This window comes from Haliotis rufescens, unplaced genomic scaffold (genome assembly GCF_023055435.1).
Source record: "Haliotis rufescens isolate VD_foot unplaced genomic scaffold, xgHalRufe1.0.p SCAF_1, whole genome shotgun sequence".
In the NCBI taxonomy this organism is placed as follows: domain Eukaryota; kingdom Metazoa; phylum Mollusca; class Gastropoda; order Lepetellida; family Haliotidae; genus Haliotis; species Haliotis rufescens.
Window position 1 is genome coordinate 16,246,262 of NW_025963779.1, and position 24,351 is coordinate 16,270,612.

General features: G+C 41.8%; 2 protein-coding genes and 1 pseudogene across 2 annotated transcripts; all 3 read right to left on the reverse strand.

Moving 5' to 3' along the window:
• Window positions 1–298: 298 nt before the first annotated feature.
• Window positions 299–1,209, reverse strand: LOC125372519 (annotated as a pseudogene).
• A 6,788-nt stretch (window positions 1,210–7,997) lies between these two features.
• Window positions 7,998–13,710, reverse strand: LOC125377908 (toll-like receptor 4). The gene is made up of 2 exons (XM_048391994.1): window positions 13,670–13,710; window positions 7,998–11,561 (listed from the first exon to the last, which is right to left on the reverse strand). The coding sequence occupies exons 1-2, from the start codon at window positions 13,682–13,684 to the stop codon at window positions 8,298–8,300; spliced, it is 3,279 nt and encodes a 1,092-aa protein (XP_048247951.1). The 5' UTR covers window positions 13,685–13,710; the 3' UTR covers window positions 7,998–8,297.
• Window positions 13,711–16,664: 2,954 nt separating this feature from the next.
• Window positions 16,665–23,310, reverse strand: LOC124146983 (failed axon connections homolog). The gene is made up of 7 exons (XM_048383575.1): window positions 23,183–23,310; window positions 22,239–22,401; window positions 21,330–21,454; window positions 20,589–20,794; window positions 18,754–18,870; window positions 17,643–17,801; window positions 16,665–16,787 (listed from the first exon to the last, which is right to left on the reverse strand). Exons 1-7 carry the CDS (start codon window positions 23,308–23,310, stop codon window positions 16,681–16,683), a joined length of 1,005 nt encoding a protein of 334 aa, XP_048239532.1. The 3' UTR covers window positions 16,665–16,680.
• Between the last annotated feature and the right edge of the window lie 1,041 nt (window positions 23,311–24,351).

A 24,351-nucleotide genomic window follows, 5' to 3' on the forward strand; every position in this document is an offset into this window, starting at 1 on the left:
CCATTTGGTGGACTCCATGCGTCGCCGATGCACTGCTGTGATTCACGCACAGGGTGGTCATACCCGTTATTGACTTTGTGACTTTGTCGTTTGACCCCCTACTCCATTTTGATCTTCTGACGTCATCGTAACAGATGTTGTTCAGGTCCCGTTGACATTTTCCTATGGTCCGATCATTCAGCTGCTACAGCGTCTGCATCATTTTGTTCTTGCTGTGTTGTATTTCAATCCAGTATATATATTCTCCGTGCACAGTTTCTTTATGTGGCTAGTATATTTCTGCCACAGGTCGAATATCTCATCCTGACGAGATGTGGAGGACTTTCTCACATAGGCCCGGAGTCGGCCCTCCTGAATCAGCCGTGTCTGTAGTGGTAGGAGATTGGTCTCTTGGAAAAGCTCTGGGATGTGTCTGTAGACACTGGGTCTTATCACCCACCTTGTTGTTTATACGCCCGTGGCAACCTGTAACGATTTTATGTATAATAAATAAATAAGCATAATAAATACATAAACATTACATTAGTTTATTTTTATTGTGTGCATTTGTATTTGTTATATTTGATTTAATATTACCTTTAAGAAAGTTGTTGGTCCTGACAGCAATATTGAACAGACCAGGATGGGGGAGAGAAGGTGGAATGAGCGATCCATTGGGTTTGGAAATAATTCGTCAGTTCCCGAAGTTTTCCCTGGGCGGGGACACGGTCCTTTATCTGCGGGAACATTCTGGTGTTGTTGGCTGCCGGCAGGAAGGGGAGTGCCATGATGTTTCTTACAAGTTTGTGGGATTGCATCGTTCTCCATGTAGGCTACCTATAAGTAAACAAGTACTTCTTTTTATTATATTTATGTAAGATATATATAAAATATCTATAAAATTGCTATTTATTTCCTACTTACTAAAATAAAGATCAAATATATAGTTTATGAATTTCTTGACATTTCCGCCAGACTGCCTGAGTGAGGTGGGACAGACATCCATGGATGCGGGCATCTGGAAGGGTTTTACTCAATGCCTCCCATGCTGCTTGTTCAAAAGCCAAGATGCTGGTCTTGACTTGTGGATGGTTGGGGAGAAACTCTACCTCTTGACATTATCACAAACACAACAGGAATCAACTTGATGTTACTGCTGGCACGCACAAAAGTATGAATTGGCAGTAGTTGATGAAACGAACGTTTAAGAATTTTAAACGTTTCGTCCATAAACCACTGACTACTCCCACTGAAGTGCCGGTCAGTTGCAAGCATGAAATTCGCCTTTGTGAATGATGTCACCATGGACGAAGACTTCAGACAAGAAATCCTTGGCAATCTCTCGTTCAGTAACAATTCTCGTTAAAACATTTAATTATATATATTATCTTACAACATTGCGGTTATACTGAGAAGTTATACAACATAATGTAGTTTATTCTGTTTGTAGTAGTAGCAGCAGCAGTACCTCGAAGTCCAATGTCCTCGGCTCTTTTGGGCGCAGCAGTTCGTGCGGTTCGCCATGCGAACAAGGGTTGAGTGGTTTTGGCGTCCGCCAGGCTGATCAGCTTCTTCAACTACACTGGCGTCTGTCTTGTGGCAGTGGCGGTGTTTCCCTTCCTTAAAGGTGTCGTCCAACAGTATGACCGATGCTGGACAGGTGTTGTCGTCTTGTTCCTGACGCTGCAGGTCCATAAAGGTCGGGAATCTGAAGTTTTATACAAAGACGGAATGACAAAATGAAATATGAATACTTACAAGATATAAATATTTTTTTATATATGTATACAATAAAAACCAGTATAAATATATATACCCGAACGACGAACGTGAATCTATAAGAATCCACAACCTTTTTGCCTTGGGGAACAACTTACTAGACACTTTCCTCTAAAAAATACATTCGTCCAATATATGACGTCATCAAGTTGCGAGCCTATATTCGAATCTCCAGAAATCACGTCATGATAGGACAATGGTTTCTCGTGAAATAAACCACGCTTCGATCTTCATTGTTCTTTGCGATTTATCGCGTATCTATCATATATTTGTCAAGAAATGCAGCCTTCTTGTCAGTAAAAGGAAGATTTGTAAATTCAAAATGTTGAGGTACACTGTCAACAGGTATTCTTATGCCATCAGTTATCCAAGTTGAAGTTACAACCACTGGGGAACGCCCATCTCCGTCAATGCTTCCGGATGCAAACAAACCATTGTCAAGGGAAGTAACTCTGTAACAACTATTCACCATGTTTGTCGGTTGTGCTCTCGTCTGCACATTATGGGTTGATCTGTTGTAGAGATTGCTAAATAAGTTACCTTTTCACCCCCGTATTGTCTGCCTCGGTAACTACTGTATCTTGTGGTGGCGGTGTTGTGTGCAGATGAAAAGGCTGAGATGGCCGCATTCCGTGACTGTTCTGGAGCCAAAGGGGAATGCACTTGTGTTGGCGTGCAAAGCGCTGATGAACCGTAACGCCTTTTGGTCAAACTGATCATGTACTGCAACTGATGCATGTTCGTCTTGGATGAACTTGACATATGCCTTCTTTACATTAAATGTTTTTTCCATCTCACCAGCCACCAGGCTGTCACTACCATATATGCCGATTAGTTTCAATGTCTTTTCCACATAACGGGCTGACTTTTTGACATTGAGATAGGTCGATCTGTTGCTTTGATTCCCCTCGATACTTATGGAGTTTTAAGTCCGATTGTAATTTTTGTATCACTATATGGTGTATTTAATCGTCTGCAATTCATCCTGCAAGTCTAAGTTTCCATCGGGAACACGGGTGGCCCAGTCGTCTAAGGCGCCGCGATTCGCTGTGCAGATTTGTTTCCCTTGAGCACGCAAAAAAACTTTGAATGTAAGTTCGAATCCCAGTTCGCCTGATTATGTTTCTAGGTTTGTCATACCCGTGCTTGTGAGTTTCACCGAAGTGGTAAACGTCTGAGACCTGCATGACCTCGGACTTTCCTCCCACATTAAGCTGACACGCCGCGATATAACTGGAAGAGTGTTAAAAGCGTCGTAATAATTAAACTCAACTCACTCACTATTTTTCTATCCGAAGCATCCCACACGATGGATAGGTCGGGGACGCCATCTTGTGCTACTACTTTCAACGTCACCCATGGCCATTGCCGCGTCTGTTAGCGAGTATACACAGAGACAAACTGCTATGTGAAGTCATATCTAGACATCACAGTTGCATCGTGTAATTTTGTCGCATGGCTACGGATTCAGCAAGAACCTGAGGACATTTGATAATGTGGTAACTGTGTCTCGTTTCAAATGCCTCACTTTCTTGTCTTTTTGTAGTGTAATCATGACAAGCAGGTGAATATCCCTGGACTGGACGAGGTCTTAGCACCTCCTGTTTAATAGGTTGAAAAGCCTACAACTGAGGATTGGGTGGCTACCGTGTGGGATCTGCATTATCAGCGTATCTCGATTGGAAGGTTCGCTGTTCATGGCGTCGAAAGCTATTTGTCTGGCCCAATCTCGTATAGGCCGCTGTAATACAGCTGGAATATTGCTGCATGTTTTGTAGTAATGGGCTATCTATATGAAATTATATTATATTAAACATCACATTTGTACCTGATCACATGACCACCTATCAAGCGTATAGAGATACATACAGACTTGCATGTAAAACTAAACCATTTATGTGTCCATACCAAGTACAGTTTTCTATTTTGATTCAAATGAACTCCATTTTTTTTTATAAACTCATTTGTTGCAACCCGTGGGGAATTCTTATTAGAATACAATTAGAATCACAGAAACATGTGTTTGTCTTTGAGGCTGATAAATCAAACAGGTTGATTATTGGTTGATTATGCCTAATCGAACCCCAACGGCGTTGATCATTGCTTACAATATATCACTGGTTTCATCCTGTCGACTCGATTATTCACAGGAATAGTGAGTTGCCCCGCGAGGGTAAAATAATGAGTAATTCATCTTCAGTTGTTTGTTATGAAGCTATGGGCCACTACACAAACAGCGAAAACAATGTAGCCATTGGCGTAAACTAGCCAATCAGCATAAAGCAAATTAATAGTGCTCTGAAAGAATAACAACATGGGAGAACGGATATAGGTCATTCTCACTAAGCATTTACAGAACGTACAGTTATGCGGTAGAAATTCATTCCGATTGACGAGTTAAAAGAGAAATTTACAGTTTATAACGAAACATTTACAAGAGAATAACAAACGGCATGAAGCGATATTAACTTCATACATGACCATTTGTCATCATTTTGTCTTGTCAACGTGGAACTAACGTGAAAAGGACGTCAACAGTTTGTCTGAGGGCTAGACACATACGATAAAGGGAGACAATTTCAGGGAAAGTAACTCTTGTATGGCAATAGTTCCGTCAAAGTGTTACGTTCACTTTGCGTCACAATGAGCGATATGACGCCAAGATGGTGACGTGCCGCGCAGAACGAAAGCCTTGCAAAGCTTGCTTAGTTTTCTTTAGGGGGCCCAACGTCATGTTAGCTTACCAAGATGCCGTGCTTACATGCTGTCAATGCCTGTCATATGTTCGAGTGAAGTATTACAGTGCAAACACACTGCTTGAGCAGAAACAAGGCCATATTTTGTTTACAGTCTGTTGTCGGTGAATCCGTAATTCAGATCGACAACCCACTCAAAACACTCAAAACCCATGCCGTGTCACTCAATATATCAACTAACAAAAAAAAAATCAAAATTCAATTTAACGTGGGTAATTCTACAGGAAACCTAGCTCTACATTGAAAACACAGCATGTTTATCTCCTAATTAATATATGTCAATTTGCAGGTTTGTTTTTCAAGAGAATGAAAAGAACATGGAAGGTTTTTTTTACGCTTAGAAATGCATAGGTCAAAAGGGCTCTAATTAAGTGTCACATAATCATATTATCTTGTTGGGATATGACTTGACTCCCCTATCCCATGGCTATCTTACCACTAAATTGCCTGGTCCAGATTCGATTTATTACAGACCATTATGTTACAAGTATGCATGTAGTTGGCGACCGCAGCGTGAAGCATCACTCAATCACTCTTGTGAAAAAATAAGTTCTTTACTGCAAATGGAAGCAAACATGTTTATTTACAATTCTTAAATACAGTAACAATTAAACTCATGCTCATATGTACATGTAAAGTGGATACATGCAAAAATGGAAAGCCATATATGCGAGAAAATGTGCATATATTAATGCTTGAACATATCGATTAAGATGAGGTGGTACATCAGACTGTTAAAGGTCCCAGCTCTAACCGCAATGTTTTGTACGAGTCTAGTGATATATACATGATTGAACTTTGTTCATTTTAGTTCCATGTAAAGGGGTCGTCACACCATGACGTTCTGGTCAACGTTCTCTGAACATTTCAATCGTTCAATTTTTGAGCGTTCTAGAATGAGGATGACACATCTGGCGTGTGATTTACGTGTGCCTAACGCATGACTAGCGTGTGTCTAAGCGTGTGTTAGTAAAACGTTCCACGAACGTTCTTAAACGTTCTTCAGCGTTTAAAACTAAACGTTGAAGAACGCTGGTCTCAGTGAGAACTTTTGTGCATGTTCAAAACTTTTTTTCCGGACCAGCGTTCTCCGCCGATTCCCGGCGATCACCGACGTTCCCTAGCGTTCACACAACGCTCTTCTGGCGCTATCCCAGCGACCATGGGAGACTACCAACGTTTCCTCAAACGTCATAGAACGCTGACCAGAACGTCATGGTGTGACGGCCCCATAAGACAGCAACTAAATCCCCGACAGCACGGACACATACTTTACATTCTATTGCTATTGAAGAGAGTGATTGGAATGCTATCCATAAGTTCTAGCCATATCTCAGGTGGAAAACTAGTACATGTATAAACGGAGTTTTAGTACTGTCAGAACTTCTGCAAAACACACCTCTCTCCTACGGTGATCAAGGTTAGCTTTGACCGTTTGGTCATACTTCATTAGAACAACAATGTAAAGTCAAAACTTCTGCCACACCCTCATCTGAATTGCCGAGCATAATTCTACATAGGAAATAACACGGTATCACGCAATGGAAAACATACTAAAGAACCTTCTGTGACTGAAATGAAATCCTAAGTGTCTTAAACTCCATCTGCGGGGGCACGGGTGGCCCAGTCGTCTAAGGCGCCGCGATTCGTTGTGCTGAGTTGCGTCCCTTGGACACGCCAGAAACCTATGATTGTGGGTTCGAATCCCGGTTCGCCCCGATTATGTTTCTAGGTTTGTCAGCACCATACCCGTGCTCGTTGGTTTCACCGAAGTGGTAAACGTCTGAGACCTGCATCACTTCGGGCTTTCCTCCCACATTAAGCTGACACGCCGCGATATAACTGGAATACTGTTAAAAGCGGCGTTAAACCAAACTCACTCACTCATTAAACTCCATCTTCGAGACACTGATACCGTCATGATGGTGGACGTTAGGCGAGTATTGGAACTGAGAGACTAAAATGTTTCAACTTTTAAACGACTGAAACTCCATACGCGAGACACACCTGTCCTAGAATCATCAAGATGTACGGTTTAACTGCATTCCAGTACATCAACCGAAAGCTATGTAAGTCATGATCAATACCTCTGTGACAACTTCTTGTTGTGTGCCCAGCATAGTGTTACAGAGGAGAAACAAAGTGGTAACATACGGAAAAATAAACCTATCATTAGACATGCAGATATATCAGGTTATTGTGAAGAAGGGATGATCAATCCAAGCACAACAAACAGCAACCTCAACAAAAATACACAAGGAAATGAATGATAACACCAATATTTTAGTGTATTTTTCAAACAAGTAACTTTTATGCAAGCCCCATGCATGTCACTACCCAAGAATGGGTATAAAAACATGTGCGTTAACGGGATTCAATATGCATTGTTTAGCATCGTGCTGACAACAACCGCTCAGAAAAACAAAAAAAATACGCTATTATTAACGATTACGTAATGCCACGCCTGTCCGAAAATGAGCGTCTGTGAGCCATTGTCATGCTTGAAGCAGGGTCGAGTCAACGTGATGCTGCAAGACAACTTAACGTCCACAGAAACACCATTTGGTGTTTATTGCAACGTTGGCAACAGACGAATGCAGTCAGAGACCATCCCCAGAATGGCAGGCCACGCGTAACCAATAATCGACAAGACAACTGGATTCGAACAACACACCTACGAAATCGATTCCAGCCAACAACAGTGACTGCAAGAAGCATCCCTGGCCTTCGACGATTATCTTCACAAACCGTACGTCGTCGCCTCTGATGTGCAGGGATTGTCGCCAGAAGACCCGCCAGACGTCCCATTTTGACAGGAAACCACCGTCAAGCATGCGCACGTCTACAGTGGTGCAGACAGCGTCTACGCTGAAAGGCCATGCAGTGGGGACAAGTTCTATTCACTGACGAGTCTCGTTTTCACCTCAGCCATAGCGATGGACGGATTCGAGTGTACCGACGTCGAGGTGAACGTTACATCAATCATTGTGTCATGGAAGAAGATCGGTTCGAGGGCGGCAGCGTTATGGTATGGGGTGGGATTACAGGAAGACAGAGGACCCGTTTGATAGTGGTAGAGGGAAATCTCAATGGACAGCGCTACCGCGACGAGATCATCGGCCCTGTTATTCTACCGTGTTTGCGTCGTCATGGCCCAGGCATTACCTTTCAACATGACAACGCCCGGCCTCATATTGCTCGACTTGTTCAGGATTCCCTTCAACAAAACAACGTGAATGTCATCCCTTGGCCTGGCTCCCCTGATCTCTCAGTAATCGAGCACATATGGGATGAGATGGATCGGCGCCTTCTACGTCAACCACGTGTTGCACAGACACTCCATGAACTTCGAAACATGCTCCAGCAGATATGGACAGATATCCCACAGGACTTGCGACGCCTGGTCCATTCCATGAGACGACGATGTGTTGCTTGCATCGCAACCAGAGGTGGACACACGCGCTATTGATTAGTAAATTGACATTTTTGCTTGTTCATGTTTTTTTATGAAATCATGGATTTTCTGAAGTAAGTATGGCAAACTACACCATCTGAAAACTTACAGGAGTCATGTATCTGCTGCAAACCGAAATTGTTTCAGATTTGGTATAAAATATAACTTTGCATTAAATCTTATTCCATGTTACAGGAACTTTTGTTGTTTAGTATATATCTCTGGGTTTCATTGAAGTAAAATGTAAGAAATTAGAAATGTTAAAAAGCCAGATCAATTATGAAACATCTACACTCACATAGATCATGCTCCTACATCTAAACAAGCAACTACACAATACGTACAGCACGTTCAAGATTTTGCCAAAACACCTCCTGACCTTCCCGATCATCCGTGTACTCTACGTAGGAGTCTTGACGCATCAGCTCCACAATATCAGGGGTCAGGTCCTTCACAGGGATGTTCTCTAGGACTACCACCAGCAGTGTGTTTCGTCCAGTGTAGATGCTCTCCATCTTGGCCATCTCCACTTCGTACTTACACCAGTAGCTCCTCAAGAAATTCCTCGACAGGACGATCACCGTCCTCCTGCTGGATTTGACAGCGTTTAGAATGTTGGCAGCAATAGCTTCCCCCACGAGAAAGTCTCGATGATGGATACAGAGCCGAAGGCCATGCTGTCCCTCCAATATCTGCCTCATGTCCTCAACAACAAACCCACGGTCCTCGTCAGCATAGGAAATGAAGGCATCAAACTCAAACTGTGGCCCACCCTCTTCTTCCTCCCGAGCAGCAAGGTAACCCCTGTGTTTCATCCGTATGAGATAGTAAAGATACCTCAGTTTCCATCTGAACCTGTACACGATACCTGTTATGCACAAACAGAGAACTAGCATCACAAGACAGAGAACCCCGATAGAAATACCTAGGTAGGAGGAACACTTTTTGTCAAGCTTGAAGATGATTTGATGGATGTCTTTCAAGAATAGTCGTCTGTTGCTGTCATCACGGCAGCTGAAGTCATCAAGATTATGTAATTTCGAAGCATGATCTCTCATCCATTTCAATGAAGTCAAAGTTAAGCAATTGCACTTGAGAGGGTTGTCATTAAAGTACAGCTGAAAATCCCTACTTACCATACAACTGACTTGATGGCGCAGAAGAGATGGAACTTCGTCAAAGGTGTTTCTTGATAAATTTATAACTGTCATATGAAAATTGTTTATTTCTATATTCCACGACATCAAATAATTGGAACTTAGATTTAGGATTTTAAGCAGATTTGTGTTCTTGAAGATTAGCTTTGGAAGTGAACTTATCTTATTATTTGATAAGTCGAGATATTCTAGAAAAGGTATTTCACCAAATGTGTCATTCGTAAGGGTATAGCCAAGGTAATTGGAACCAATGTCAAGATGTTTTAAAGATGGAAAGTATGTTAACACTCCATCTGCTAGGTATTCACAGAAATTGTTAGAAGCATATAATTTTTCCAGGTGTGTTAGCCCTATGATGGGACCCGTCCAACTGGTAAAATAATTAAATGAAAAATCTGCTTCAATAAGTTTGTTTGGGCCGATTTCGAAACGAATAACTTCAAAAGCCATTTTAGAATGACTTACATCGAGAAATGTAACATTTGGAGGAACATAAAGTGTAATATTGCCACTGAAAGGTATGTGTCTTTTCAGTTGCAGAAGGTTACGTGAATGAAGGCTTGCGGTATCAAAGAAGGAAACATACGATGTACTTTGATGGGAGGCATCCAGCCACTGCAAATTTGTCAGCGTGGACAATACCATCATGTAAAGACCAAACGAAAGGTGATTACCTTTGATAGATATTCCTCTGAGAGATGTTGGAAGGTTAATCATTACATTTCTATCAATTATTTCTATTCTGTTTCCTTGAATGTACAATACCTCTAATTTCGTATTCTTTAGATACTGGATATCTTTAGCTCTCAACTTTGTACTAAGCCCCATTATACGTCCTAATCCGTTTACGATTAGCACTCTCAGAGACGAGTTCTGCAATCCATACATAGCTTGTCCCATTTTTGGAATTCCCAGATATCTGTTATGTGACATTTCGAGGTTACTTAGATTCTTTAGCACTTCAAAAGATGATAGTTCAATGTCAACCAACAGACAGTAAGACAGATCCAGATTCTGTAAGTGAGGCACATTCTCAAATGTGTCATTCCTCAAGCAACGCGTGTAACATGTCCTAAACGGCCCCCCTAGTGATAGTGACCGGAGGTGCTTCAGATTCTTGAATTCCTTGCCAAAATGTAGTGTTTCCGTTCCATCAATGTATAATTCGTGTAATGATACTAAATCTTTGAAAGCACAACCTTGGTAAGAATTGTGTCCAAATGTATTCCCATTGTGATGAATGTCTTTCAGTATGGAACTCGAATTTGTTCTATATTCGAATACACTTTTTTGGTGTCTACATTCTAATGTTGGGTTTACGCTAGCATCGTAAGGGCGAGATTTAACATTTTGGTTAATATAGAGCTTCTTAAGTTTTGTCTGATGTTTAAACAGTCTGTGACGAAAGACCTCTGTTATAGATAAATCATTATTATCAAGGTGTAAAATCTCAAGGTTTTTCAGTTGATGAAACACACCAAGTTCAATATCTTTCAGACCATTGGAAGATATGTTACATATGGTAAGATTTGGATAACTGAGAGATCCATTTTCCAAACGATGGATGTTGTTTCCTAAAAGATTGAGCTCAGTTATGTTGGGTAACAGATTGGATGGGACCTTGTCTAGTTTCCGATACGAACAATCAGCTTTAACCTTCTCTCCACAAAAAGAACAGCGACACGGTTCACACTGATCTTGACTCGCATCTTGACATGTATCTAGCCTTGCATCACTACTTGCATCTCGACTGGCATCTCGACTTGCATCTCGACTTTCATCTCGACTTGCATCATGACTTCCATCTCGACTTGCATTTCGACTTGCATCTCGACTGGGATCTCGACTGGCATCTCGACTTGCATCTCGACTGGCATCACTATTTGCATCTCGACTTGTATCTCGACTTGCATCTTGACTTGCATCTCGACTTGCATCTTGACTTGCATCTTGACTTGCATCAATACTTGCATTTCGACTGGCATTAATACTTGCATCATGACTTCCATCTCGACTTCCATCTCGACTTCCATCTCGACTTGCATCTCGACTTGCATCATGACTTGCAACGTGACTTCCATCTCGACTGGCATCTCGACTGGGATCTCGACTTGCATCTCGACTGGCATCACTATTTGCATCTCGACTTGCATCGTTGCTTGCATCTTGACTTGCATCTCGACTGGCATCTCGACTTGCATCACTACTTCCATCTCGACTGGCATCTCGACTGGCATCACTGCTTGCGTCTCGACTGGCATCACTACTTACGTCTCGACTTGCATCTCGACTCTCATTTCGACTTGCATCTCGACTTGCATCTCGACTTGCATTCCCACCTGCATTTCGACTTGCATCTCGACTTGCAGCTCGGGAGGATGCCATAGCAGGCTCTAAAACAGGGTGTACCAGCAGTAGGAACAGCACCAGATGTTTCTGGAAAAAGCATGTAGGTAATTGTTAGGTTTGCAAACAGTTTCATTCACATAAACGCCATAGGGTTAGGACTAGATTGCCTTGAATAAAAATAGACTGTTCCCGAAAAAACATGATTTGTACTCAGATTTGCGGAAAATGTTGTGGCGTTTTTCACCATGAAAATACATAACAATAGTATCAAATGCGTCTGGAAAGTTTGCAATATCCTATTGATGAGATTACCAAAGATCAAAGCTTCTTTTGCACGTGTTATTTTGTATGAGTAGGAAGCGGCGTGATGAAACGATAACCAAGTGTCAGTCAGTGTCTTTTAAACTCTAGATGCATGGCTGTGTTGTAGTTGACAAGGGAGGATGGAGATGTGAGTTTATGTTGCAGTGTGTATATCAAACTGGCTTAATTATGTCTGGACTAATAAGTAACTTGACGTGATGTGGCAGGTAATGGACCTTCTTGATTGGACACTGTATGGAATTGTGTAATTAAGGATACAGGATGCGAGAGACGCACGCACGCACGCACGCACGCACGCACGCACGCACGCACGCACGCACGCACCCAGTTGCAGTTACCACTTTCCTGTCCCGTGTATACACAGTCCTGAATCATTAAGACGAAAAAGGATATGTATGGCATAATGTAACGGGCCTCTCGACCTCGATCTTTTGAAACAAGCTTAACATGCTAACATGCGAGAATGCGTGAAAGTCCCTGTCAGCATTCCACAGTTATGTACACAGTACGTACCCACTAATCACTCTCACTCACTCCACATTACATGAGCCGTATAAAAGCAATTATCATACAATGGGTAGGTTTCTCGGCAGGAAAAAGCCAAGGATAAAAACGATATCCGTTGGGGTCATATGCGGATTGAGATGGTCAAATGGGGACTACTTTCACTGTTTATAAACAAACATGGCGTCGCCCTCGTCATTCGGCGATTGAGTCAAAATTAATCATCGGTAATCTGGATAAACTACAGGGAAAATCGCGATCATTATCAAAAGAGCAGTCTAATATACTGAAAATCAGTGTCTAATTGTGACGTAGCTAAGGCATTTTATAAGTTTTGGCAACTTTGGAGATGTAAATTGCGAAGCAGTTTTGCGAGGGCACTAGGCCTAGCCAAGCGGGATCAATACCTAGATCTGTGCTTGTAGATCTCTGCGGCTTGAAACCTTCAATTACCACAAATTAAAAAAGCTGGATTTGGCGGAAATATGTTTGAATTGTTACCTTGTTTCATTTTGTCACAGTGTGTACATCTGACTACACTTCTTAACGTTATGACAGGACAGACCGACTGTCAACAACGTCTGAACGTGTCCGTAACGTCTCATAGACCAGGGTAGTTACTCTGGCGGACAGCCCGATGGATTGCCGCGAAAGGCAATTAAAAACAATTGTTGTTTTGCGTATACATGTATGTTGCTTCACCACTGTATAAGAAACAGATTTCAGTTGGAACTATATTGACTACTGTCACTGTCCGACTGACGCATCACTTCCCTGTGACGTAATAAATATTTGTGCGCGCATTCCTGGAAAACTTGCAATGTTTCGGTAATGTTTGTGAGAGAGGGAAAGCGATTTTGAAGCACAGAATTAAAGAATGACATTATATGATAAAGAGGTTATCAGGCTTGTGTGTTTGGGGATGGTAAATATCCTGCAGTAGAAATGAACACTATGTATTTAGCTCGCCAAGGCTTGCTAAATACAATGTTTATTCCTAATGCAAGATATTTACCATCCCCAAACACACTCGCGTGATAACCTCTATATCTTACCAACAAAACATTTCATACGGTAACATAGTTTGCATTGATATTTTGCAATGAAAAAATATAATATAGATTCTATCAATACTTTTGCTATACGTTTTTCGTAATGTGCAGACATGATGATCCCTGTGAACGAGTCCAGATTTGCCCTGATTATCTTTCTAGCTTTTTCAAAACCATGCCCGAGCTGAAAGGTTTTTAACCAAAGTTCTACACATCTACGACCTGCTTTACTTTCCTTTACTTTTCAGTTAAAGCTGACATGCCGTAATGTAACTGAAGTAGTGTTCAAAGTGACGTTCAACTAATCTCACATACCCGAACGTGCTCCATAGCTAAATCGTGACCTGCTCTATTCAACGTTGTGCATCGTTATGAAATATAATGTGAGGAAACTGCATATCTAACCATTGGGAATATGGTAATTTCCTAATTGTAGATTAGATTGCAGTTAACACTTTCCTGTCACGTGTTTTACACAGTTCTGAATCATTAAGAGGATATAGCCGACAACATAGAATATTGATAACATGATTCCTTTGTTGAAATCACAGAGAGTCAAATATCTTCCATAATACAGTCAATCACATTCAACAGCTTATTATTCCGTGGCGGGTTGAAATGTAAATGCTGTAATTAATTTCCTCTTGGTCTGTTGTGAACTTCCTCGTGATTTACTGTCCAAATCAAGCATGGCAACTTCAACAAAAGAGTTTCAGGACAAGGGAAATGTTTCGGTTCCATGCTGCTCTTAATAACCACTCCCTTCATTTACATTAGGGGGCCAGGATAATACGCTCATGCAGTTTGATAAGGGCATTGTATACACACAAGGGCAAGAAGCTATACCCCCATGTTTGATGGTGGCTATTAATGAAAAGACAATTTGAATCCCTAGCTATGGTTTTGTTTGTTTGCTTGTTGTTTAACGCCGCACTCAGCAATATTCCAGCTATATGACGGCGGTCTGTAAATAATCGAGTCTGGACCAGACAATCCAGTGATTTACATCATGAACATCGATCAACGCAACTGGGATCGATGACATGCATCAACCAAGTCAGTGAGCCTGACCACCCGATCCCGTTAGTCGCCTTTTACGACAAGCATAGTCGCCTTTTACGGCAAGCATGGGTTGCTGAAGACCTATTCTATCCCGGATCTTCACGGGTTCCTAGCTATGGTAACGTTTTGATAACGTTTGTAATTGTTTGATGAAATCCAACTTTCAAGTGTGTACTTTCTTTTGTCAAGCAGTTAAGTTTGATGAAGACAGTAAGACAGTCTTGAAGTAAAACAAGTTTGTGTCAGAGTTGAATCGAGGATGTTTGGAAATAGTGTGTAGATAGTGGTGAGAGGGTCTTCTGTTTGTTTGTTTATGTCTGCAACAACCCATGCTTGTCGTAAGAGGTGACTATGCTTGTCGTAAGAGGCGACAAACGGGATCGGGTGGTCAGACTCGCTGACTTGACCATGTATTGCTTACTAATCATTAATAATGTGACCCTACACAGAAAGGTTTCCGCCATGTCTGTGGATTATCAAGGCGATGATGATATTTCAAACAATACAAAAACAAAGAACACGCTGGATGCCGAGTTAAAAGTTTACACCTCAAAGAAATTACCACATATGAACAACAATGTTTACTTCCGTATGACATGCTTTGTTTACATTTCAGCAAGTAAAGTTTTCCGAGCACAGTGTTCGTTTCCACACCTCATTTATTTCGCATGATTTCATCTAGATAATTTGCATTGGTGACAGATTGTCATTTGTATCTTAAATATATGAGGTATTCAGGGATGCATGTATAGCATCTGAGTTTGAAATACACCTGATCGAATAGGCGTCTCATAACCGCCATTTTGTAAACACAATCCAATATGGCGGAACGTACACTTCGGCGTTCGTGTATGCGTATTTTCCAAAACATAAGCGACGTTTCAGAATTATCATACCACTGGTCCCTAATATGCTTTTTTCTGTTTTAATTATTCGAGGTTAATATCCAATATTTTGATTTCTAAACACACAGTAAATAACGCTGTGAATTGTGATTTGGCTAGATTTACAATCTACCTGAATTTCAGAAGTCACTTTCAGTAATTTTGCTTTGCCTAAAATGACAGCAAATGATAACCAGAAGAGGGATTTCAAAACTGTGAAGTGTATTAGTTTGCGTGATGTATTTTGAATTTTATTCGACTTCGAAGTGAGGGTTGAAGAGGATGGACATATGTGTCGCCGTGGCATCCAGGGGGTTTACACTCTAAAAAATGATAACGTTGACATAACAACAGACAATGTAACTGATAATAATAACGAACAAACTCGCAGAGGAGGACGACTTTGTTTCTATGTTATTACCCATATTATGACATGGTCCTGTAGGTTTTGGTTTGGTTTGGGTTGGTTTGTTGTTTTACGCCGCACTCAGCAATATTCCAGCCATATGACGGCGGTCTGTAAATAATCGAGTCTGGACCAGACAGTCCAGTGATTTACATCATGAACATCGATCCACGCAACTGGGATCGATGACATGCATCAACCAAGTCAGCGAGCCTGACCACCCGATCCTGTTAGTCGCCTTTTACGACAAGCATAGTCGCCTTTTACGGCAAGCATGGGTTGCTGAAGACCTATTCTAGCCCGGTGTCTTCACGGGCCTCCTGTAGGTCAACACAGGCGTAGGTGAACATTCGACTGAAGCATGAGCAACTTACAGTCAAAAACGTAGTCCGTCATCATCTGACCTCAGGTCATCACTATGGAGTAGCCAATTACAGGCCTGCATATGTTTTGTACAATGTTTGAAGTCCATTTCTGGTGTCCCCCGCTGTGATATTGCTGGAATATTGCTAAAAGCAGCGTAAAACCATACTCACTCACTCACATATGTTTGATACCAGTTATCTTGAATGGGTTTCTCACCCACAGGTGTGTAAGAAACAATAATCTCATAAACTGTAATACACCGACAACAGGTACACAATGGTATTCATTATATTATATCCCCTAAAGAGTCACTCCGGAAACATATACCTTTATCTGGTTAAGATAAATGTGACTTGCAACACATTCAGCCAGTAGGTTGTGTTTTACAACAAGATATTATTCTAGTTTAACAGAATGGTGAATTACATGAAACACAGGACATTTCTCGTATTTCATTTTGAAAGAAAGTATGAATTTATATCGCTGACAGAAACATTAAGGTGAGAAAAAAATGTTCGGCCCCCTTCGTTTCAGAGACTACATTTGTATGTTATATATTATGCCAACACTTCGTAATACCTTTTGCGACATTAGGGAATCTGCAGTTACTACTTGGTTGCCTCCCTTGTCCCTCCGTGTGTGATGCACTGGTGCCAGTCGGGCCAGAATGAGTCCTTCATACGTTCACAGTAGGCTGCCAGGTTAGAGTATTTGTCTAGGAGGGGAAAACAAAGAGAAAGAGCATGTCCATCAACAGTAAACAATAAACAATGACAGCATCATATCAGATGCAAATTATTTCTGTTCTTCTCCTTTGAACTTCACAAACGCAGGAAAATAATTTGAGAACCGAAATTGAAAATAAAGTTCAATATTTTATAAATATAATTTCAAATGAACGAAATACTTCTCGTCTGGAAAGGAATAAATATACTCAGCAACAAAAGTTAGTGTGACACTACTGTTTTACTGCACATTGCATTAACACTATATGAATTGGGTTCAAATCATTTGTGGTTTGATGGATTAACCTTTCTGCTATACACATACACGGTGGTCGGACATGATATTATTATTAGCAGTATGCGCGCGTCTTGTATTAAAATTGTTGAAGTTGGGAGTGTTAAAGCCAACATTTTATAGCAACGGCAAGCCTTGTGCATAATAATGCTATTCAAATATATTGCATGCCAGAAAAAAACTATAATTCTATTTGAGAGATTTAATAAAACATTAAGATGCCACGCTTTTCGAAAAATTACCTGCGGGGAGGCTGGAACAGACGCCTTTGACGTCGTGTTTTTACTGCCACGCAGCGATCTCTCTGATATTTTTAAACACCTACGTGACAGGCGTTCACATGTTCACCGATGTCGCGATGAATTTCGACATGCGCACGTTACCCAGAAAAAATTATCTATGGATTTGTCATGACGTTTCAACATAACACCAGACCCAGTCTCACAAGAGGCGTTCATCGCCATTGAAAATAAATAACCCGTCCGGTCACTAGACATTTTCCCTGTAGAAATTGAATGACGTCTTCATTGTATTGAACGTTTGCTCGTACCACTGCTCACGCAGGTATTTGGACTGCATTTGTAAAAATCTTCCTCTGAATGTGTTGCCATGGCCCGCCCCGTCAGCAGATCTTTCCTCAATATGGCGGAGGTGGAGGTGGATTTCATGAGGCCCTTGCCTGGCCCTGGACTGACATTCTGCACTTTGACTGCATAGAAGCACACGGAGGCAAACACGATACTGACTTGTGACGTGTCATTTTGGGCTTTCACATCATGCTTTGAGAGGCGAGGTAACACCCTGAATGATGATTTGCCATGTTTTTCTCTTGTGTGCGATTAATCTATTTTTCAAAAATATTTATCGGTCATGTGACTTTGTTTGACCCAAATACAAGGTGAAATTGGGTTTAACGTCGCGTCCAAGATTATTGCACTTATATAGCGACGTGCATGCACGTGTGTGTGTGTGTGTGTGTGTGTGTGTGTGTGTGTGTGTGTGTGTGTGTGTGTGTGTGTGTGTGTGTGTGTGTGTGTGTGTGTGTGTGTGTGTGTGTGTGTGTGTGTGTGTGTGTGTGTGTGTGTGTGTGCTTGCTTGTACTAGTCCGGACTGATGCCGATTTATAGTGCTAGTTCACTGAGATACCATGCCGCAAATATCTAACATGACACTCAGACATACATTGTTTCAGCCCCTTAATGCCGAGCGCTAGACAGGGTAACAACAAGTAACATCTTTATACGTCTTTTGGTATGACGCGGCCGGGTATCGAACCCCGAACCTCCCGCTCTCCGGGCGGACGCTACCACTACCACTAGACCACGGAAGCGGTCTGACGCAAATACAAATTAAAACATCGAGGTACCGTAGCATGTTTCGACAATAGGCCAGTGTACCGAGTAAGGACATTATATGCGCAAATTTTCCATTTCCATTGTTACTTTACCCTTTGTTTATCATAATATAGGCATTGCCACACCATACGTATGTGTTCATGTTTGTACCAAACACCTGGTAGACACGTTTTAGAGTCACGCACATGATGGAGCTAAGAACTACGTGTAAATTCAACAGTTATTTCGGCTGTGTCACGTCATGTCAGCTCGATGAAGGTCAGTTACGGTGCTGAAAAAGATTCATAATCCCATAATCGACGTTACCTTTAATGATGTCCTCATGCCCAGTGCCCAGGAACTGCCAGTAGAACTGTGACAGCTGACCGAACACAGCGCAGTCAGCCTCACAGGGCTCGTCTCCCATCAGGAACTTCTTCGTCCCTGGAACAACCGCATGTGTGGACTGATGAATATGAACACATCAAACAACAGAGAGCGTACAAGATAGGACATTAGCATAAAATCCTTGCAGTATGAGTGACAAAAACGAACGAATAAGTATTTTGATGCATGCAGTAGTACGTCCTGAATGAAAGAATGGAAACTGACGAAAGCAGACTCGTTTGAAAGTAGAATAGTATCATTGTTTTCATTTCAGCTTGAATGCTAATGAAGCTTAAAAGCTGAGAGTCAGAAAACATTAAACTTACGATTATTCCAGCAACTTGACAAAGACTGCCTCTATAATATGCTGTATCACATTTAGCATTACATGGACATGGGTCGTCCACAGTTTAACATTACATGTCAGTTTTGCTGTACACATATATTAATTTCTGCGACAGAGAGAAATTTAAATTATCCTGAAATGTCCATACCGTATGTCTCGCAATGTACACCAAGCTAGTGTGCATGTTAATATATATTTATATGATTTCCTTTGTAAATTGAGACGAGACCTCGTGACAAGCCCGACCCTCCATTCAGTCCACTCCAATATATAATTTTTTAACTCAAGTTTCACTTTTGCGGAAGAAATAATAATTATTAAGAGGCCGAGCTATGACAGCAGTATTTCCGTTATATTATGTCAGCGTAAATGGAAAGAACGCTCGTGGAAGCCATGACTATAATTCATACATTGTGGGACTTTTAGGAATCCATGTGTCAGTCGCCAGTTTGGATTTGCCTCGTAGATATGGTTCTATCCTTTTATACGGAGCGTATAAGTTAGAAACACAGGACCATTTCATTTAGTGATAAACGTCAAAGCGTCCTCGTGCTTAACTATAATAATAATAATAACCGCCGTCATATAGCTGGAATATTGCTGAGTGCGGCGTCAAACAACAAACCAACCAACTTTAACTATAATAGCCACACAATACTCTTTCACACAAAAAATGGGGGTAGAGCGTTTTTTAAAAGGGTTAAAAATGAACCTGTCATATGTAGTGACCTTATAACTTGAAAATCCTCGAACAGGGACAACTGACGCGCCTTTCCTCCTGATTGGCTCTACCCTCACAATGAGAGACAAAGTACGTTTTGAACATGATAAAACACTACTACTGCACATACATAGTGGTTTAAATATGTTTGGGAAAACCCCGCGGTATGAGTGATGGTTGACACCATCTTGCCAGATTTCTTCCCAGGTAATAACATTCAACAAGTGAAAAGACCTTATTTCACCGATCAATAACTGATAAATAATAATCTTGCTTCGAAGTTATGAAAGAACGATGTTAACAAGGATACGTTAGCTTACGGGGGAGGTAATTTGAACAGCGTTGTGACGTCAGCACATTATGACGTAACTCAAAAAGTGTACTTTATTGCAGGATAAAGTACACTCGGCGTTTGATCTGTAAGCGAAGCATCTAAGACGTACCAATACACGCAGATAAAGCCTGGATATCTCAGAATCAGAAGGAGGTAACAGAGTCTGTTCACGAAGGCAGTTACCTCCCCCTGACTGTGGCGGCCTACTCCCTTCCTACAGGGGTCGCTGTGCACATCTCGCCCTATCATCCAGGTTATTAATTTTCACGCCTTGATTGGCAACGCTTTGTCATACACCCACTGGAACACACGAATGCGCACATTTCATCTATATCTATAAATGAATACAATGTATGGGCACAGCTTATGCATACCCATGAAGTCAGACATGGATTGTAGATCCTTCTTAAACATCTCAGTTATCTCCCCTTCTGTGTGTCGCCCCAAGCCTTGAGTCCATGTTTGCTTGTTAAGATGTTGTCGATACATCCACATGGTACATTTGCCGAACTTGAAATTAAATGCACTTGATAAAAATGATTTGTCGTTGTCAAATCTCCATCGGAAGAGGACAAGAAACCTGAAACGAAAGTGTTAATTCAATCAAAGATTTGAGTGAACTTGGCTCCTGTCTTCCTGAACCAATAGGCCTGAACGAAACATGGCGTTTATTAATGCATGACGCATCTTTATGGATATCAACTAATGTATTCATGTTCTTCCAACTTCTTGAATACATGATGGCATGTATGACTTTATGGCATTCACTGGTCCTCGGTATCTGAAGATATCTTAACGCCGCTTTCAACATTATTACACGTACAAAGCAACATGCATGCTCGTGTGTGTGGTTGCTTGTACTTGTATGCTTGTAATGCCGATTTAATAGTGTTAGCCCACTGAGATACCATGTCGCAATCTAACATGAATATCTAACTAAGTCACAGTATACTGACTCCCAGCCGACCAGTCAATGCAACGTTTTCGCGGAAAAAAGATCATACTTCGAAAACGTCAAAGTTTATATAGACAGCGGCAAGGACCGACAAAGCATTCCGACTAGGTTATTTGAACTGTCAGTGCTGCTGAAATATTAACATTCGGACTTTTCTCACCAATACAGATGTTCCTCCGCCATGACCTTCATCGCCTGAGCTACCCCTCTGTCAGCAGGACTCAGATCCCTGTTGAGGTCCACCCCAAGCTTCTGGTTGAGGAAGTTGATACAGTGTTGTGTCCGCTACCTCCTGCCCATTGTACTCCATCCAGGGGAATTTGCCCTTTGATGAAGGCTCCATCCCATGAGCGTTCTGTGAAGGACGTCATAGAGTGAAATGATATAGCACTGAGTACAGTTATCAGCTATTTGCATTTACAGCGGAGAAACAACTCGGTGTATTTCCAGCCGGAACCTGCCATGCTCATCGTATGGCATGGCTTACTGTGTGTCGTTATAATAGTGCACGTCGCTCACTCATTCTCAACACAGCAGTATGAGTGACAAGTACATGGTGTATGTCGATAGAGTAGCTTTGAGACCTACAAAGAGGTGAGGTGGGGTGAAATAGGGTTTAACGTCGCGTCCAAGATTATTGCACTTATTTTGCGACGTGCATGCACGTGTGTGTGGCTGCTTGTACTAGCCTAGACTAATGCCGATTTATAGTGCTTGCTCACTGAGATACTATACCGCAGTTTAACATGAGTACCCCACTCAGACACAGTATACTGACTCCGAGCCGACCAGACTTTGTTTTAGCCCCTTTATGCCGAGCGCCAGACAGAGTAACAATAAGTACCATCTTTTAACGTCTTTTGGTATGACACGGCCTACGGGTGGACGCTCTACCACCAGACCACGGAGGCGGTCGCCGTCTCATAAGGATCGGTGGTTACAATCAAGCTGAAAGTGTCATCGAGCAAAGGCGACATGGAGGATTTTCATGGAGTCAACCCTTTGCTTTCTTGAATCAGATTTAAATATTTACAGCAACCATGACATTGCTTTAATACTGTAAAAAGACCGCGGCGTGAAGCAACACACACTCATCTACCTGGTAGGGTATCCTGGCCATCCGGAGGTAGGTCTCCAGCTTCACAGCAAATGGCGTCATGCTTGGGGCATAGGGAGCTCTACCGACCTGATGAAGGATCACCGTGTCTCGGGGATAGTCCTTCCTTGTCTTTCTATAAAATAGATCAATGAATAGCTAGGGGTTGTCTGATACAGTGTCAGGTCTCATTTTAAGTTGACATCAACTTATATACATGCACACTGAACGCATCCGTGGTTACTGTTTCAGGGACCGGTGTGCTTAACACTGTGCTGCCCACAACTTAGCACGATTCGAACATTCATTATACTGATACCCACTGAAATGTTTACTGTATATGCCTCTGTCATGATGTTGTAATCAGAAATACAGATCATAATGGTAAGAAATGAAAAGCTGTCCAAGCTATTACTTGTCAGAGGAGCATATCATAAATATCAGCATCTGAACCTGGAGGTATTGATTGACACACCCAATGCAAACTGGTATCCTTAATCATACAATAAATATAGTCTCTAACAGACTCCAGCATGTGTTTTATGAAACCATCCCATTTCCACAACCACCCCCACCCACCGCGATGTTAGATCCGTCTTATCACAATATAGATCTTGATTATCGATCAGATCGTCCTGACTGGGCGCCACCAGTTTGTTTGAAGCAATCGCAAGTGATACCAGAGGTAGTATCTGATTGGTCTATAGGAGAAGCTTAGAAGGGACATAATTGGCAATAGCCACTGGTGTCACTACGATCGAACCCAGAATATGCAACGGAACAATTTTCACAAGGCAGATTTATCTTTATGGATATTCTCTGAGGACACCAAAATTAAAAACAACAACATTTAAGCTTGCTGTTTCTGCTAACCTCGTTTGAATTATAAATACTAGTATTCACTGGGAACGACTTACTTGAAAAGCAGTGTCCTCGTGATAGCAACGACCGACACGACAGCTACGACACCACCTCCGACAGCATACAATACTTTAAATTTCTGTGATGCGTCCATGTCGTTTAATGCATCCACGATGGTTTCCATTGCTAGTGATCTGTTTGCTTGCTGTCAAAGTAACTGTGACCTGCGCTGTTGACATGTCGACCTGAATAACTCCCAGCAAGCTACCCGACACTCCTACGATACGTTGAAAAGGGGGCAAGTTATGCTTGACTGGGTTGCCCGTGCAAAAGTTGTTCCTAGGAAATAATGCCCAACCACCAGCGGCTGGGGCTATTCAAGCGCGGATTTTCATTGTGTCCTTATACACATGAACTGAATTGATGGCTTGGCGATGTATTTAGTCAGATGTTATTGTTATTAGACAAAAAGCAGTAGAAGATCACACAATTTCGCAGTTGAACACCCCATGAAACCACGTTTGTTTGTTGTCTAACGCCGCACCAAGCAATATTCCAGCTATATGACCAGTGATTGACATCATGAGCATCGATCCACGCATATGGGATCCGATGATATGCGTCAACAAAGTCAGCGAGCCTGACCACCCCGGTCCTGTTGGTCGCCTCTTAGGACAAACATAGTCACCATTTACACCCCGGATCTTTACGGGTCCTTAACATATCGAACGGTACTGCATCACTAAAAAGAAGATTAATTCCGTTTCTAGTCTTAGGAATAATTGGGCGGTCGGGTAGCCTAGTGGTTAAAGCGTTCGCTCGTCACGCCGAAGCCCGGGGTCGATTCCCGACATGAGTACAATGTGTGAGGCCCATTTCTGGTGTCCCCCGCCGTGATATTGCTGGAATATTGCTAAAAGTAGCGTAAAATCCAACTCACTCACTCACTCACTTAGGAATAATTATTCATTGATAACCTTTATCAGGCACATCTGATTCATATACTTTGTGTAGAGCTATAATTGAATAGGTATTATGCCAACACAACCACAGCTATAAACCCCCCTGGAACTGAGGTGAATCTGTAATTACTACTTGGTTGCCTCCCTTGTTCCACCGGGTGTGATGCACCGGTCCCAGTCGGGCCAAAATGTTTCATTCATACGTTCAAAGTAGGTGCAAGTTTGGGATGTTTGTCTGAGAGAGGAAAGCGAAAAGACAGAGC